The sequence below is a fragment of the Polypterus senegalus genome, chromosome 2, assembly GCF_016835505.1.
Source record: "Polypterus senegalus isolate Bchr_013 chromosome 2, ASM1683550v1, whole genome shotgun sequence".
NCBI classification, from domain to species: domain Eukaryota; kingdom Metazoa; phylum Chordata; class Cladistia; order Polypteriformes; family Polypteridae; genus Polypterus; species Polypterus senegalus.
Window position 1 is genome coordinate 272071284 of NC_053155.1, and position 19611 is coordinate 272090894.

General features: G+C 39.9%; 2 protein-coding genes across 5 annotated transcripts in view; one reads left to right on the plus strand and one right to left on the minus strand.

The window, feature by feature from the left end:
• Nucleotides 1–19611, plus strand: part of cnksr2a (connector enhancer of kinase suppressor of Ras 2a) — a 763738-nt gene that overhangs the window by 723084 nt on the left and 21043 nt on the right. The window lies entirely within an intron of this gene.
• Nucleotides 14492–19611, minus strand: part of smpx (small muscle protein X-linked) — a 65058-nt gene continuing 59938 nt past the window's right edge. For all 4 annotated transcript variants that reach the window (XM_039745573.1, XM_039745572.1, XM_039745574.1 and 1 more), the window contains one exon: nucleotides 14492–14976. In XM_039745573.1, coding sequence (XP_039601507.1) covers nucleotides 14968–14976 — 9 coding nt within the window. In that variant the 3' untranslated portion in view covers nucleotides 14492–14967. The remainder of the gene's footprint in view (nucleotides 14977–19611) is intronic.

Consider the following 19611-nt stretch of genomic DNA (forward strand, 5'->3'; position numbering starts at 1 on the left):
TGTGTTGAATGACTCATGAGTAACATGCCAGGAACATTCAGTGAGCGGGCAGTTTTTTGGCAGCGCACATTGCAGTGTGTTCAAACACCTGATTCTTCCAAATACCAATCTTCACTTGGAATATTCCTATCGAGCAACTTCAAAGGACAATCCATTCTCTCTAATGGTGGTTTTATTAAACACAAGGTTGCTCACATATTTTAAATTAAAAACAGGTAGTAACATGAAATTCTACTATTAGAAAACGACTCCAGAAAGTCTTCAGATGGTGTTGTATAATGATTTTTAAATATAGACGGCATAAATGTAACATAATGAAATCCTAAGGTGAAAGTTAATGAGACGCAGGGTGGCTTAGCTAAAGGAGGACTACTGTAAATCACTGAAACACACAATGGCATAATTAAAGTAAATTAGAGCCGAGGCGTGCAGAGCTGAGAGAGATCATGATGAAGAATGAGATGAGTTTGTGCCACTACTCAAATATTAATAGAATTACAAATAAGAGGTCAGCGTTCCAACGAGACAGAAATGAAAACCAGGGGAGTAATAACAGACAAATACATCAACTGAATATTGCAAACAAGGACACAATGAAGGTATACAGTTTTTTAAAAAAAATTTAAATAAATTAGGGAGGTGAGATAAAATACACATATCAATAACCTAAAGACATACTGTAATCATGGCTGCTTGTAATTTTTAGATATCACCTTTCTTTGGAGACATTCTGCTCACAATATGTGCAGTTACAGATAATGGTAATCTATGTTACTTAAATGAATACCACAATGTTTTACAGAATTTTCACATTTTTTTTTTGTTTACAGTAGCAGTTTATCACAGAAGCACTGAACACAAAGTAGCTGCTAGACTTGGAAAGAATGCCAGCCCATTGCAGGGCTCAGTTATGCCCACAGCAGTACCCACTCACACTGAACCAATTTGCAGATTCCATTTATTTGAAGTAGTGCTCAATGTGTCTAGTTCACGTTTCCAGAGGCTACAGCTTATTCCAGCAGCATCAGGTTTAAGGCAGAAAGCAAATGTCAATGGCTTGGAGTGCTGGACCCCGCTCACTCATATGGGGCCAGTTTAGAGTGGGCAGTTAACTTGATGTGATGTGGAAGCAAAGCCAGTGTGACCAGAAATAAAACCCAGATAAACTTTGTGTCAGCTCCACAGAGTTGCTTCAGTCATGAGCTGTGAGCCAATGGGTCAGCTTACTTGCAGACACCAAGTAACTTAATATGCAGAATATGGGATTTCTGGTGAATCTCAGAGAGAACCCATGTGTACAGAAAGGGATCATTCAAACTACACACAGAAAATGGCTGTAATGGCAATCAAACCCCAATTCTGCAGCTACAGGGTAAAGTACTAACCACTGCATTACCGTGTCAGCCTATTTACAACTATACTGGGTAGAAGGGACTCAGACATTCACTACTTTCATTTTCTGGAGTCACACGTTCATTCATATAGAGTCTCATCCAGACTCTTCTTAAAGGTTGTCAAGGTAGACAGACAACTGGATGGATAGAACATTACAGGTCCCCAGCGGGAAATTTGTTTTTTTACAGAAGCTCTTTGGGTAGATAGATAGATGGATAGATAGATAGATAGATTGCATGGCTCAGTAGTTTGTTCCAGAGTGCTTTCTTATTGCAGTCATAATTGGTATCTGGTGTCCTTGAGCATATGATTCACGACTACCATGAAAGAATTCTACTGGATCTACTTTATCAATACCTTTGAGAAATTTGAAGACCTGAATTAGGTCCCCCTGTAGTCTCTTCTGCTTGAGACTAAACAGGTTTAATTCTCTGAGTCTGTCATATGTCCTTAAGACATGGAATGTCCCTGGTAACCCTCTTCTTCACAGCTTCAAGTGCTGTGTTTTTCTTGTAGCATGGGGACCAGAATTGCACAGAGTACTCCAAATGAGGCCTCACAAGTACAATATGCAGTGTGAGCATACCCTTCCATGATTTATATTCAACAGTTTTTATGATACACAATAATATTTTATTTTACGTTTTAATTGCTTCTGCACATTGCTTAGATGATGAAATTGTTGTATAAACATAAACACCTAAATCCTTTTTTGAGATTGCTTCCCATATGACAGTGTCTCAAATCTTGCATTTATAACTGACGTTCCTGCTATCCACATGTAGCGCTTTTCAACATTAACCTGCATTTAACCAGGGACCTCATGTATAACGCTGTGCATAGAATTCACATTAAAACATGGCATACAGACAAAAACAGAAATATGTATACGCACAAAAAAATCCAGATGCATAAACCTGTGTGTACACCAACTTTCATGTTCTTCAGCTACATAAATTCCTGTCAGTGTGAAATGTAACACACATATACGTGCCTGACACCCCACCCTGACTCCTTCCAGAATTATGCCTCTTTGAATATGCAAATCAATATAAATAGCCCCTTAAGTTCAGTGTTCTGATGTTCTGTGAAAAGACAACACGGTGGCACAGTGGTAGTGCAGAGCTAGTGCCCTGTCCAGAGATTATTCCTGCCTCCCACAAGATGTTTGCAGCACCATGCGCGACCCTCGACGAAATAATGTATTGCATTAATACTGTCTCTTTCAAACGTACTAATTCTAAATCCCTGTCCTTCCTTTTCTTTCTCCAAGTAACCAATTGTCATGCAATCAGCTCTGTAATAAATGTTAAGCCATCTGAAAGCTTAGAACGCAGATTCTTCAAAATGTTTAAGAAACATTGAAATATCTTCGCAGTACGTTTAATTATTCCATCTATCCATCTATCCATCCAGGTTCATGCCAGTCCTTGCAAGCATACAGGGCAAGGCAGGAACAATCCCTAAACGTGGCACCAGCTCATCACTCCCGCTGTGCCACTGTGCCCACACATTTAATTATTAACAGTATGCATTATTTAAATGAAGTTACAAATTTATCTGTATAATGTAATATACATACTTTACTGCATTTTATCTTAAAAATTATATCAAGAACTCCAAGAAGATAGCACTTGAAAATCTAAATTGACTGAGAAGCCAGTTGTCATCATATGTAAATATGTGCTCTCTTCTATTGAATTGAATTGAATTAAATCCCTTTATTATTATTGTGTGGTACAATGAGATTTAATATGCAAATCATCCATAAACGTACTTTCCTATAAAATTATAAAATAATAGCAATAATAATAATAATAATTTGAAAAAAAAAATGAAAAATATACAATATGAAAGCATAAGTACAATATACATGTACATATAGTGCAGATAGTGCAAAAGGTTCATAAATTGGCTCAGGTTGTGCAATATTACTTGCAACTGCAGTGCAAGTTTACAGTGAGGTGATTGTACTTATAAGTACAAACAGTTCTACCACTTGATGGACTGATTGAGTTTAGTGCTCTTGGGATGAAACTTTTACTAAACACAAGGTCCCTACAGGAAAGGCTCTGAAGTGTTTGCCGTATGGGAGTTGTTCAAATGGACTGTGTGCAATGCTTGAGGCTGCATGTGCTAGATGCTGCTTCTCGATAATCCTCTTTCCAATCAGCTGCTGCAGAGCTGTTTCTACACCAATCCACACTCAGATATAGTGGATTAAAATACTCTGAGTAGTGCAATGAGAGTAACAATGCTAAAGCAGCTATCGTTTATAGAATAGTTTGGCCATTCCATGCATTATTATATTGTTACAGGTTGATTACAATCAGATGCCTTAAATTAATAAATGATATACGGTTAATTTCAGTGTATTTGATAAAGCCACATCATGGATGTGAGTCTAAAAAATAAAGGGAAACCACACACGAACAATAGCACTACTTTGATGCTTGGTGCCACCAGTTTGCAAAACTGAGCCAAAAACTTAGTTTTTAGTTTTTATACATCATGATGTGAGCTTGGAAATGGGCATACGCAAGAGTTTTGTGCATACGCACTGTTTATACACGAGGCCCCAGGTGTTCTCCCAGTACTGAAGCTTGTCTTGTCTTTATGAATTTCTTGCTGCCTCCTCAGTTTCTGCCTTGCTCTAATATTAGCATCATTTGCAAATTTCACAAGTGTACTAATTACACTGAACACTACAGTGAACTGGCGACAGAGTCATGGGTGCCCAAGACTCATTGATGCACGTGGAAAGTAAGACTAGTCCATCTGGTCTCATCCAGCAAAAGAGCTACTGTAGCACAAATTACTGAAAAATGTAATGCTGGCCATGAGGTTGCTTTGTGACATACAGTAACTGGCATTTATAATTGACATTCCTTTTGTGCACATGTAGCACTTTGCACTTTCCTACACGTCATTTTTCAGATGTTCGTCTAGTCCTGAAGCTTGTATAGTAGCTATTTTTGTTCTTAACAAATCTAGTTAATGTGTTTAGTTTTCTGAAACCGATGGTTCCTTTTTTATATAAGAACATAAGATATCTGAAGAAGAAGAAGGCAAGTGGGCAGAGGCACTGTGTTGCAGGGAAACCTTCATGAGGATGTTATTTTGACATGTACTACCTCCTTATAGATTGTTGCAGACCTAGTATACCCCCTCATAGCAATGGTATTTTTTGATGCCGGTGGCCTATTTCAGCAGGTTAATGCACCCCTGCCACACTGCAAAAATTGTTCAGAAATTGGTTTGAGGAACATGACAAAGAGTTTAAGGTGTTTGCCTGGCCTCCTAATTCCCCAGATCTCAATCCCATTGAGCATTTGTGGGATGTGCTGGAAAAATAAGTCTGACCCATGGAGACCTTACCTCACAACTTACGGAACTTAAAGGATCTGCTGCTAGCATCATGGTGCCAGATGTTAGAGGACATCTTTAGAGGTCATGTGGAGTCCATGGCTTGACGGGTCAGAGGTAGAGCTGTTTTGGGGGCACAAGGGGTTCCTACACAATACTAGGCAGGTGCTTTTAATATTGTGGCTGATCAGTGTATGCTGAAATGTAATCTGTCAATGTGTTGCATAATTAAATTAGCTTTAACCATTTCTGAATGTATTATAAACCTTAATTTTTGTTGTATTTGCTGCTGTAGTTTGCAGTGTCTGAATCTGGAGAACAGCAGTTGGCCAGCATGTATCATATACGTTGTGGGAAAAACTCTTTTATACCTTCTTCCCCTCAGTTGCATTTTTTACCAGTTGCTATGGAAACCAGCATGCAGGTTAGACAGAAATAAATCTAACAACATACTGTGTGCCTTCTAAAAATGCACAGAACTATTGTTTCACGTTTTCTTCTTTTCTTCTGTGAATGGTACACATTCTCCATTAAGGAAAATCCTGAAGTGAACCTAAAGAAAATATAAGAGGATCAAATGTCATACAGATGTATGTTCTGGCCTCACTAGTGTTAAGGAGGGCAGTTGACCAACATGGCATAAAAAGGGACAAATTAGGAACTAAACCAGAGCTACAGTCCATCTCAAGATCAACACACAGGCCAATCTGGAGCCAATTCAAGAGCAAGAGAGCAAGGAGAAGAACAGGAAGATATACAGAAAACTCCACACAGACTGGAAACTAAACCCTGCAGCATCATCATGGCTCTGCCCCATATCCAAGTGTAAATGAAAAATGCACCAACTAAGCAAATTGTTAGAAACACCTGTGCACCTGCTTATCCATGCTGTTCTCTAATCAGCTAATCATGTGGCAGCAGTGTAATACATAATGCAGATACAGGTCAGGAGTTGTAGTTAATGTTTACATCAAACACCAGACTGTGGAAAAATCTGATCTCAGTGATTTTGACCATGACATGAATGTTGGTACCATATGAGTTGTTTTGAATATTTACTTGTAGGAATGTGATGCACAAGTCTCTAGAGTTTTCTCAGAATGGTGCAAAAAACAGAAAAACATACAGTGAGTAGCAGTGTCTGAGGACACAAACACCTTGTTGATGATAAAGGTCAAGGCAGAATGGCCAGACTGGTGTCAGCTGACAGAAAGGCTACAGTAACTCAGATAGCCACTCTGTACTAGCAGATCAGCATCTCAGAATGCACAACACATCAAACATTTTGTTCAGCAAGAATATGAAGCTGTGGCTGCAATGGGCACTGGCTCACCAAAAGTAGACAACTGAAGGTAGGAATAATGTAGTGTGGTCTGGTGAATCATCTCAAGGCACACAGATGGTAGAATCAAAATTTGGATCTGACAGTATGAATCCATACACCCAAGCTGCCTTATGACAACAGTCCAGGTTGCTGCTGTTGGTGGTGGTGTAATGGTGTGGGGAATGCTTTCTTGGCCCATTTTGGACTTGTTAATACCAATCAATCATCGCTTGAATGCTATGGCCTATTTGAGTATTGTTGCTAACCACGGGTATCCCTTCATGGCCACAATTTAACCATTGCGTGACAAAATCATGTTAACGTGGATCAGAATCTCAAAGGAATGTCTCCAAAATGCTGTGAAGAATTGAGAGCAAAGCAGGCCTTATCCAGTATTAGTATAGTGTTCCTAAGAATTTGCTCAGTGATTGTATATTCATCATTTTTAGGTTTTAAAGTATCTATTAAAAAGTCTTTAAATAATGCTTTTATGTCATTAGTCCGTAAAGCACCACAGTTTACTGCTATCAATAACACAATACTTTGGTTCTAGAAACAGCTTTACAAGAAGGATCTGTTTAGAATACATTGAAGTACTTTTTATTGGCAAACTTTAAAATAGGAGCCACATTTTGTTTTCCATCATTTCTGTTGTAGGTCATGTTCTAGATAGTCCTCAGTAATTCGACCTTGGTTCAGTTCTCAACTGAGGCTCCTTCTCCTAAACGTTTTTTCCTTCTGTGCCATTCAAAGACATACTGTTAGCTTTTATGAGACATGCCACACTGGTTTAATGTTAGTGAGGGTGGGTATGTGTCCAGTACTGGACTGCTTTCCAATGATGTCATGACAGACTGTGATCCTGGATTTAGAAAATGAATGTAAAATTAGCCAAAGTATAAAAAGTCAGTGACTTGGCTAACGTGGTGTATCTGCCACAGACTGGACAGAGACAGAGAGAAATGGTTTGGAAAGGACCAGGAGATGGGGAAAGCTAATTACATGTTCAAAAGACAAAGCAAGGGTCAGGGAAGTCAAAATAGACACCAAAATGACAAGGTAGAAATGTCAACCACATCCAAATTTAACAATAAACACGCAGAAACCCTAAAATTCCTTAAAATCAAACTCTCAACACTGCAAAAAAAATCTTTTAAATAATCCAGAATCTCCGACACCAGGAATGGGGCATCATCACTTTAAATACATTCTGGGTCATGACGTTATAATGTGAGACCTCATGCTAAAACAAAATGGATGATCACAATAAAACAAATGATGGTTGAGAAATAATAATGAACTGCAAAGTTAATTTCAAATCATAAATAATAACATTGAATCTCAAAGGTCTCAAAAGCACTATTCCCATATAACATCCATCCATCCATCCATCCATCCATCCTCTTCCGCTTATCCGAGGTTGGGTCGCGGGGGTAGCAGCTTAAGCAGAGAAGCCCAGACTTCCCTCTCCCCGGTCACTTCTTCCAGCTCTTCCGGGAGAATCCCAAGCGTTCCCAGGCCAGCCGGGAGACATAGTCTCTCCAGCGTGTCCTGGGTCTTCCCAGGGGCCTCCTCCCGGTTGGACGTGCCCAGAACACCTCACCATGGAGGGGTCCAGGAGGCATCCTGATCAGATGCCCGAGCCACCTCATCTGACTCCTCTCGATGCGGAGGAGCAGCGGCTCTACTCTGAACTCCTCACCCTATCTTTAAGGGAAAGCCCAGACACCCTGCGGAGGAAACTCATTTCAGCCGCTTGTATTCGCGATCTCGTTCTTTCGGTCACTACCCATAGCTCATGACCATAGGTGAGGGTAGGAACATAGATCGACTGGTAAATTGAGAGCTTTGCCGTACGGCTCAGCTCTTTTTTCACCACTAAAGACCGATGCAGAGCCCGCATCACTGCGGACGCCGCACCAATCCGCCTGTCAATCTCACGATCCATTCTTCCCTCACTCGTGAACAAGACCCCGAGATACTTAAACTCCTCCACTTGGGGCAGGATCTCGCCCCCAACCCTGAGAGGGCACTCCACCCTTTTCCGGCTGAGTACCATGGTCTCGGATTTGGAGGTGCTGATTCTCATCCCAGCCGCTTCACACTCAGCTGCGAACCGCTCCAGAGAGAGCTGAAGATCACGGCCTGATGAAGCAAACAGGACAACATCCCATATAACAACTGGAGAAAATCATTACAGTATGGTTAATACATTTTGTTAAGTGAGGTAATGTTTGATTACTTTTTCTTCATCTTTAACAGTGCATTTCTGAAAGACCAAAAACATACTGTGGTTAGACAGCCCCCCGTACACAGACAGACACCAAATGTCCAAAACACATGCTATTTAATTACTTCTTCTCACAGTACACGAACCACCACAATAAACCCAGCTCACAGTCCTTCTCTTTCTTTTCCTTTTCTTTCCTTCTGCCGTCTCCACTCCTCCAGTCACAAGCTCCATCCTCTGCCTCCTGACACCAGCTCGCTTGCTGGAGTGAGGCGGCCCCTTTTATAATGCCCCAGATGTGCTCCAGGTGCTTTCTGATAATCTTCTGATGGCACTTACTGGTGTGGCAGAAGTGCCACATGAGCACCTGGAAGCACTGGACCTCTATAATCCTCCTGACGCCCCCTGGTGTTGGCCACGGGCCCTAACAGGGGTGAGCTTCTAACTCTGATCCTGTGGCCCACATGCAGACAAGGGCGGCTGCCCTCTTGTGGCCCAAGGGAGATATTGTCTCTCTCCCAGTCCTTCCAGGTGTCCCATCCACCACAATACATATTGTAGGTAAATGGGGCCTACATATGGTCTCTTTTTTCTATCTGAAAGTATAACATCTGTTCATTCTCTCCCCAGTGACTGTTGGAGGTGCTTAATCCCCCCTCTAACCTTCATCTCTCAAGAATAGGAGCTTCAGTCCTGGCGCAATCCAGCCTTGCACTGATAAAAGCCATACAGCACTTTAACTCAACTCAAGAGGTGTAATAACAGACTCAGGATGGAGAGGTTCTGCTAATATATGCTGGTCAGTCACATTTTGCATAACCACCTAAGGATGGGAGAACACTCTCTTGTACTGATTGGTGATCAGAAGTAGTCTTATACTGGGCTTTTATTTGCCAACTAAAGGTTTGAGGCCTTTAGAGCAATCTCACTAAGGACTGCGTTGTGAGACCATTAGGTTCGACTTACAGTACCTGTGCATTAAGACAATGATGGGATATTTCCCTGTATTTCTGTTTTTATAGAAGGTTAAATGTAGATGAGTTTGTTATCAGTATTCACTCGATGAATAGATTGTTACTTATGTTAATGTAACTACAAATATGTATTATCAGGAATTTATAGCTGCTAGGCAGTGTTCCTTGGCATTTATTCTTCTTTCAACACATGATATAAAATTCCTTATTTAGAGTTATCAGACAGTAGAGGGTTCTGTTTCCACAACTCAATCACTTTGTCCTTGTGATGCATTCACAAATGTTTCACAGCCTTGCCAAAAAATGACTGTTATAAATGGATGGATTAGCATCCCAACTGGGACAGTCAGCAACATTTTACCTGACTGGCAAGCCATAATGGATAAACTACATACGTGGAGGTGCAACCTGGCCTGTATGACTGGCTTGGAGAGACTGGTGATCAAGAACAGCTTATCCCCGAGGACAAAAGTGGCAGTGCTACTCCGGTACAGTTCCAGTTTGGACTGCCGCACTGTTCCTTGTGACCTGCAGTTTGGAAGGGCAACCTTGTTGGGGTCCTGGGTGCCACCAGAGGGTGTTGCTGGCAGTAGGTCTCCTTACTTTGTAGAGCTTCTGCATGACCCATAAGAATTTCCGCCATGCTGTTGTCATGAAGCTAGGAAGTCCCGAAAGCACAGGAGCAAAAATACTTTCTAAAGTTTCCCACTATTGGGGGGAAACACGGTCAAAAACCCAGACTAGAAACCCAAAGTGCCAAGAGAAATCCTTATAAAATTTAAGGTTTATTAAATCAAAAAGACTCTGCACTATAAAGCTCCAAAGAACACAAGGAATTGTGTGTGAGGCAAGGCAATCCGCAGTGAACAAAGTCCTAATACAAAATCCAAAAATGTTGTCAAAACAGAGCAGAGGTTCAGGAATCACTAACACAATCCCAATACAGAATCCAAAATCATTGTCAAATCACACAGAACAGGGTCAAAAAGCCAGAAGATTCAGAGCAATAACAAGGCCCAGAATCCTTAATGCATTCATAATAAACTGTCAGGAACTATGGGAGGTCTTCCCTTACTGTAAAGCCACCCACAATTCACAAGGGACATAATCAAAGCCACATTCATTTAAAAATGAACACAAAGAAAAATGTACATAATACACAGAAGAAACGTAAATGCAAATAAATTACATGAAATTAGACATTACCAACTAAAAACACAACTGTGAATCCCAGCCAGGGGAAAATGCTGGTTGAACCATGACAGCTATATCGAAGTATCAGAAGTACTCCCGGGTCCAGCATAAAAGGAACCATTTTGCCTCACTTTGTGGAGCCAGAGTTGGGAGGCAGAGGGCAAAGCTCACCTGTAAGAAATGAAGGAGAGGAACTTGTTGTTTCTTTTGCCCATTGTTCACCTGTCAAGGTATTGTTATGAAACAAATATCATTTATTTGAACCTGGGACTGTGTTTGGTAGAGTCGTGTCTGGTGTTCATGGCTCTGGAGCCGCCTCTGTGTGGTCACACCATTGAGTTGCTTTCTGAATAGCCAGTAGCAAATGAAGTGCACAACTGGCATGCATAACCTCTCAAACCTGAGAAACTTAAGATAACAGTTCATTTGATAACAATTTGTTTGACTCAGATTGTAACTCATACCTTGCAATGTTCAACAATGGATTTGAAAAACCAGTCACAAGCTGACAGCTCCTGTGAAGAATGCATAGTGTGTGCTGGCACTGAATTGTAGAGTTCATTGAGTTTTGTGTCACAAACCTTCTTGAAGAAATTCATACAGTAGTATTATACTATCTCAGTCTGTGTCTTTCTGTTACCGCTGAATAAAAGCATACATTCTGAAGATTTGATCTCTTTGTATAAATGTCTACTTTTAGCACTTGTCTGCCTTGGAGGTAGCATGCAATAAGCAAAATAGTCATCACAACACTAGTGGTAATGATCCACAGTGAAGTCCCGAATATGCCGCAGATTTGAAGAAAAAACTGAAGCCTGTCTCAGCAGACAAAACAGGTATGTTTGAAATCTGCCTGCCATTCCTGGAAAGACAAATTTAGAGTAACGTTTTACACGTATTAAAGGGAATACTCATGCACTCATCCATATTGAAACCGGGCCAACTTTAACTTTATGCACATATCTTTGGTAGGTGGAAGGAAACAAAAATCCACAGACAGTGATGGTTAGAACAAGCAAATGCCACACAGACAACAAGTAGCCGTGGGATTTAAACCCTTGGAGTACTAACCAATGCCACAATACCCAACCATTGAGATATTGGGTTACTTAAACCATTGTAGTTTTAAACTTTTTCCTTGAATACGGTTCTGCCAGTAGAAACTTTGAAGGCATTGAACAAAGTCCTAACCTGTAAAGATGTTGTAATTATTAATGGTTTCAGTTGTGCATTTACTGTTACTAATACTAGGATGCATTTGTTATGGCATTGTGGTTGTGTTAAATTGTGTATGTTATATATAAATGTCTACGTGTGGAAGTGTGTGTGTCTGTCTGTCCCGGAAGTGAGAGGTGGAGTCGGGGTAAGGGCTCCGCATCCGAAGAAACGGAAAACTTGTTTAGCTGCTAATAACTCAAGCAAGGCCAGCACATCAGCAAAACAAAACCTCAGAAGAAATACAAAGTTGCTTAGCCGCTAACATTGGCAAAACGGTATCCCTTTTACTTTTCCTCCCACCACTAATACACAAGCGAGGTGAGCGCGTTGGCAAAACAAAACCTCCTAGGAGAGAGATGCCAAGAGTAGATCTTTTCAATTACCCAACATCTCTACATTTCAGGTTTTTTTTCTGACGATTTCAATAGTTTCTAGGACCCCAGGCTTTTTACAGCATGGGCTTACACAGCTAGTTAACTATAAGCACATACCATTGCATAGCTGTGTTCCTTTGAGAAGGAACTTTTGCTATTTTTAATCAGTGCAGACTCTCACACGTTAACTCCAAAAACAGACATTTACCCTTTCAAGTCGACTCCCTTGTCTGTAGGATACTAAATTAGTTCTAGCTAAAAGAGCTTGGCACAGCATCAACTGGTATGGTGCATAGACTCCATGTAGTCATCAAATTTGAAGTATCAGCTACAAACATAAGTACAGCCAACGGCATGAAAGAAAATTTGGTGTTCACCTTTTTCAAAGGGTTGGATCCATTTTCTTCTCTTTCATCATTGGTGAGTAAACTGTAGTACTGCAGGGAACAATGCTTTTGTTTAGAATATGAACACAGAGGCACACTAAAGAAGCTCTAGTGCAAGTGTTTAACCACCGATGATGCCACTCAGAAGAATCTCTTTTCAGTCTAACTGCCATTGTTTTTGTAGATGAGCTATAATTATTTCTAAGAAGATCTACATTGCTCTCAAGACTTGGAGATGAGGCTCAGATAACTGATGTGGCACTCTTCTGTTTATTGATCAAAGTCAATGAAACAATAGTCTGAAAATGTTACATAAAGAACAATGATGATTTTAAATGGATACTGTATGCACAAATGCCAGGAAAACATTCTGAAAAAAAATGTAGTTTTGTTATGCCTACATTGACCCCAAAATGCAGAAACTGGGAAATAACAGCTTTTTTAGTTTGACTAGGTTGCATAAATAGATTGGTATAAAAATTGCAGCTACATGTGGTTCCCCCAGCATTGATTTTGGAAACCACTCTTCTAGAGGACATTATTCAGTTTTATATTTACTGTATCAAACTCTAGTAACTTTAAAACTTAAAAGTATTATGCCTTAAGGTGAAAAATTCTGTTCCTGAAAAAGACAAATCAAAAAAATTGGCAGGAAATGATCAAAGCCATAGGTCAGGGACAAAATTTAGGCAGGACTTGTTATCAAAAAAGTAAAAATCAAGAAGTTTTGTGAAAAAGCACAAAATAAAAGTTTAAACTAAAACTAACAAGAAGGATCCCTAATAATTAAAGAAAGCACCACCAAATACCAGAAACAACATATCTACACCTAGATTCAAAACGAAGGAAACGAGGAACTGATAAAATCCTAATTGTTAATGTAAAATACGTAGAATCTGTGTTCAGATATCCAAAAATGATCCTGATCATGATGTTGAGCTGGCACAGCAACTAGTGCTGCTGTCTAACAATTCCGGGGCCCTGAGATCAAATCCTGGACCAGTCTCTATCTGTCAGGCAGTTTCACACCTGCCTTTGTTTATGTTGGTCATTCAGCGGACTCTGACCTCCTCAACCACCTTTCAAAGATGTGCAAGTGAAGCTGATTGGCAGCTCAGCCCAGTATAAGAGCCTCTGCCCTATGCCAGAGCTGTGCCTGATTTGAACTTGAGCTCTATTTTGCCCTGATTCTGTTTACAGATAACTAGTTGAATGAATTTTATGCAGTCCAAGTCCGAAACCAGTCCTGGATGGAGTGTCAGTCCATCATCACAGGCCCAACTCACACATTTTAGAATCACCACTTATCTTAAAGTGCATGTATTTGGGAATGTGGGAGGACCCACGCAGACACAAGACAAACAGACAAGAGGGAACGAGATTAGTAACCAGAACTCTGCAACTCTGAGGCCGCAGCACTAGCCACTGTGCTCCTCTGCCACTTGCCACTTTTAACATGGGCATTTTAATTATTTAATGGACACTTTTATATTTCTAGTATTTGTTTCTGTTTCATCTTGAGTTTGTTCTGTGTAGTTTTTGAGATGGTCATGGTAACACTGAAATAGGCCCTTGGAATAAACAAGTATCTGCCAGTCTTGTCTATGCACAACATAATGCATGTAAAAATAATATCTATTTAAATATCGACTTTTTAAGTACCTGCTAAAATTATGTAATAAATCTACTGAATTTAAGAAAAAGAAAACAACAGCAATTGTTGAAAACGTGTGACAATGCATATAAAAGTCAGTTTTTGTTTAATAAAAAGCTGATATGAAACAGGTAAAATGTTTTAAGCCAGCACTAGTATTGATGAATCTGCTAAGCTATGATTTTTACGCCAATTTTGTGTTATTTCTTAGTCACATATTTACTTATTTGAGGGCTAACAGCATATTGAGTTATATCATTTCAATAAGACAATGTATGAAATAATTAAAACCCCAAAAGACAGATTTTGTTTTATTTAATGAAAAACTTGTTAACGTATAATGCATGTGTATAAGCTTATGGAGAGCACAGACAACATCTTTTGTTGATACCATTTTATTTCTGGATATTAAGAACCTAACAGAAGCTCATAAAAAGTACATCTTCAAACTTTGAGGTTCCTTTGACAAGTATGCAATGTTGGATACAGAACACCATTTCATTTATCTTGGGAATAAGCCTACAGCAAAGAATCCTTCCATTCTGCACAGCTTTATCAAACACACATTCTAGGAGTGTTGTTATGCCAGTTTTTAATAAGCAGGGTGAGCAAATTCTGACCTTTGCTTACAAAATATCAATAGCCCAGCATCATGCCACTATAGTAAGGGTGCTGTATTTGTGTCTGCGTTGACTTGACCGTCCGTTTGTCAGTAGTAGGTTAACTTGCTTAGTTGTTACAAAATCAAATTATCCTCAAGTCCTTAAATTTATTTGTTTTTGTAAACATTTAATAAGTATGATGACTGAACATCCTTGCTGTTAACCAGTTGTCATTTCTGTCATCCCATTTTCAGTGTCCCTGAAACAGAACAGAAAACATAAAGTAAGTTGATTTGTCTCCTACCCACCACTCTCTGCCTTTTTTACAATTCTGCATTTTGCATTAGGTTTAATTTCTCTTCTCCTTGTTGATCCTCTTAAATCTCTGACACATTCAAAATAGAAACGTTGAACAATTTTGACAAGAACAGGCCATTCACCCTAACACTCTTACTAATTCTGTTCATCTAATTTCTCCAAAACATCATTGAGTCAAGATTTGAAGGTCCCTAAAGTCCTGCTATTTACCACACTGTATGGTATTTGACATTTGGAAATTTATTGAAATTAATTAAAGTCAATTTCAAAGCAAGTGGCTAGCAAGTAGTATAACCACAGCCTTTTGTGACATAAGTATAAACTGATCAGCTACAACATTAAAATCACTGACAGTTGAAGTGAAGAACATTTAATCTCATTACAATGGCTCCCATCAAGGGGTGGGATATATGACATTTATTGAAGGTGATGTGTTTGAAGCAGGAAAAAATGTGCAAGCAAAGGATCTAATCGGCTTTGAGAAGGGGCAAATTCTGATAGCTTGATGACTGGGTCAGAGCATCTGCAAATCAGCAGGTCTTCTGGAGTCCTCCTGATATGCAGTGGTTATACCTACCCAAAGTAGTCAAAGGAACAACAACCAGTGAACTGGTGACAGGGTCATGGGCTTCCAAGGATAACTGATGCACGTGGGGAGTGAAGGCTAACCTGTCTGGTCCAATTCCACAGAATAGCTACTGTAGCTCAATTTGCTGGAAAACCTAATGCTGGCCATGAGAAAGAGGAGTCAAAACACAGAGTGCTTCGTAGCTTGCTGCTATGGGGCTGCAGAGCCACACAATGGTCCTCCAACAAAAGTACCTATAATGAGCACATGAGACTCAGAATCAGACCATGGAGCAATGGAAGAAGGTGGCCTGGTCTGATGAATCACATTTTCTTTTAAATCATGTGGATAGGTGGATGATTGTACATCGTTTGCCAGGGGAAGAAATTGTACCTTGTGTCCTGGCATTCATGTGGATGTTACTTGTGGGATGAGACAAGACTTTTTAGCCTGGGATGAGACATGACTTTTTCAGAGAGATACTTTCACATCCCACAATACAAGACTTTGTGCCGAAAGACTTAACCATACCCGGAGACGGAAATAAAAGACAAAAAGTAGATGACAAAGTAGAACGTCGTAAAGAATTCAAAATCGTTGGCATGATACACATGCAGAGCAGGTTAGAGAAAATGAAAGCACTAAAATTCGAAAGTCTCAAAAAAATGATAGTAAAGATTGCATTAGCACAAACAAATGAAAATTATTACTCGTTGAAATAACAGAACAGCGAAAAGAGATCGAATATATTGTTCAGATTTAAACTTTAAGTCAGAGACTTGTAGATGATCTAATTCATGTTGCCATCAGGGGAAAGTAGCGTTTCTTCCCAATTAAGAGGCGTATCCACGAGAATGAAAAGATTTGTTGTTTGGTGAAAGTGAAATCCACATATGCGAGTGGCTGAGACGCAAAGTGGCTGGCATGTACTGCAGACCGGGGGTTTGGCGGGTGAAGTGAGCAGGGGGTGAAGCCCCCTAGTATATATATAAAAATAAAAATCACCTAGCCTAGCACTACTTACTTCATCATCCATTAAGCTTAGACAAATAGACTTTTGTGCCATTCTGTCTTTCATGAGGTCATTCATTAATAAGAATACCTAAGACATTAACTGTTGATTGTAGGCTTCATTAAAGTAGCAAAAATATTTAATTTTAAATTAAAACTTATTATGTTGGCAACACATTTTGACAAATGCTCATTGATGACAGCCTTCTATTTTCTGACCTGCTTGTCCTGTTCAGGTTTGAAGGGACCTCAGGGCCAGATGGGTACCAATCTTGAATGAGGCCGTAGTCCATCACAGGACACACTCAATCATACTGGACGAATGTGAAGTCACTCATTAACCTAAAACGTGCACACATCTTTGACATATACTGGATAAAAAGGCACAGGCAGAACAGGCAAACAAAGATGGCGAATGGCCCAGGATTAAAACTCAGGAATATTAAGCTGTGAGGTACAGTAGCAGCGCTAACCATTGAACCACTGTGCAGTCACAGAAGGGATGACTTCATTAAGATTTCACAACATAAGAATTTAAGAAATTTGGCAAACTAGAGGAGACAATTCATTCCATCAAGCCTGTTTGTTTAGGTAACAGATAAGATGTCCCAATGTCTCATCCAGATACTTTTTAACGGTTGTCTAGGTTTCTGTTTCATCTACATGGCTCAGTAGTTTGTTGCAGATTCTCACAACTCTTTGCGTAGAGAAGTGCTTCCTGGCTTTAGTCCTAAATGCACTCCCCCTTAATTTCCACTTGTGACCTTGAGCACGTGATTCATCCTTCAGTTGGAGGAATTCTGCTGAATCTATTGTAGTTTAATCATTGCCATTGAGCATTTTGAAGAGCTGGATTAGGTCCCCACGTAGTCTTGAGACTGCACAACTCTGGGTCTGTCAGAGTAGGACAGGTTCTTAAGTCCTGGCATGAACCTCATTGCCTCAAGTGCTGCTCTGTCTTTCTTGTAGTGTGGTGGCCAGAATTGCAAACAATACTCTCGATGTGGTCTTGCTAGTGCATTATATAGTCTGAGCATAACATTTCACTATTTATATTCAACAGTTTTTATGATATAACCTAACATTTTATTTTCTTTTTTAAATGCTTTCTGTATGTGCATTGCTTAGATGATAAAGACCTTGTGCCAACATAAATCTCCAAATCCTCTTCAGAGGTTGCTTCCTGTAGGACAGTGTGTCCCAGGTAATATTTATAATTGACGTTCCTTTTGCCCAGGTGTAGCACATTGTGCTTTTTCTAAATTAAACTGCATCTACAGTATTTTGAGTGACCTTCCTCAGTGAAAATCTTTGCTTCTGTGCTGTGTTTGGCCAGTATAGCCACTGTGATGGTCCTTGACGTTGCTCTGGATTTTGCTTCAGACTTTGCCTGCTTGTGCTCCTGTTTTTGGCCTGTCAGTATGTCAGAGCTACTGCTAACTTTTTATAGAATACAACTCTGCATTTGTGTAATAAAAACCTGTCTAGGTTTTTAATGGTGTCAAATCCTGTGCTTGGTAATGGTCAGTTTGAAGTTAACACATCCTTATTTCGTCTACAGGGGTTCAACCCTGGGTACTCCAGATTTTCACTCACATCTCCCAAGACCTGCTAATTTATTTATTTGGCCTTGTGTGTCTAAGTGAGGCCTGTGAAGGACCGGCTCCCCATATAAGAATTATCTCTGCCTCATGTCCAACACTGCTATGAGAGTCTCCAGGACTCCAGGGTTTGAGAAAATTACAGTCTGTCAGATTTTTATTGACCTGCTGTATTGTGGTCTCTGCTTTTTAACAATCGTCATTTTATCCTGCTGCCGTCTTAACATGAATGTTCTACACTAAGCATTGCTACAGTTGTTGTCACAACGATCTGGTGGACTGACTTTCTATCTGGCCATTTGCCACTATGAATGGACACAATGAGAGGACAGTATAACTCAAAGGAGGAGCTGGTCAGTGCCAAAGCAACAACACTGAGGGCTTCTGTGCTTTCAGATTAGACAAACAGCAGAAATCTGTCAAATGCCACATATATTAAAATTCTGTAGTTTGGTGTGGCTTACCACTCCAGGCCTCAGAATTTACTGAGAAATAAACTGAGCCAAACCTTTCTACAGCACCCTTCTTCATGCTGGCAACAATATTTAATCATTGATTGTGGGAAGTCTGTCCACGTATAATGTCTAGCCACTTTGTTCAATTGAAGGTTGTGAGAAATTGAGTTTATCTGGGCATCGGTTACAAGGGAGCCTCAAAGCTTCCTCCTAACTAATATCATCATTTCTTTTGTTTTTTTTTTGTAAATGTCTTATCTTTCTTAATAATTTTAATGCATTTAATATGTGAAGACACATAGCACAAAAGCAAAGCAACTAAGATGAGATACAGCAGCCTAATTTATATTTAAATGGAGGATTAACAATTGAGCAGCTGCAAAGCCGTATTTAATTTCAAAATCTTCAACAAACTGCTCCATATATATCATATATCAGCTAGCCCTGCTGCTGTTCTAAAATGTAGTTTTACAGTAATTTGACATATCCTGGAAATGTACCATCTCTGCTTTATAATGTGTTTTCTTTATCCAACATCTCATGCCCTGCAGACTGTACTTTGCGGCCATGGTCTGTGTAATAATCTCCGGCTGGCCACCTACAGTCATCCACTTCAAGATCCCTGCTTTTAGTGAAAGTGCTTCGCAGGCTTTTGTCTATCAAACAGACAGGGAAATCAAATTAAAGTCTACAAATACTTTTGGGAAGCAACGCTTTGACAGTGTATGCACAGAGGAGTCTGCTACCAAGATTGCTTTTGCCCTGTGGTGTCACCAACTTGCTCAGCTCTGGATGTCATTTTACAGTTTGAGGGTCAGCGTTGAGTTAGAAACAGCATGAAAGGTTCACACTGCCATCTGCTGGAAGCAAGGAGCAGCATCAACAGCCAAAAATGCTTGCTGTTCCCCAACAAATTGTTCTCAATGATTTGACACCATGCC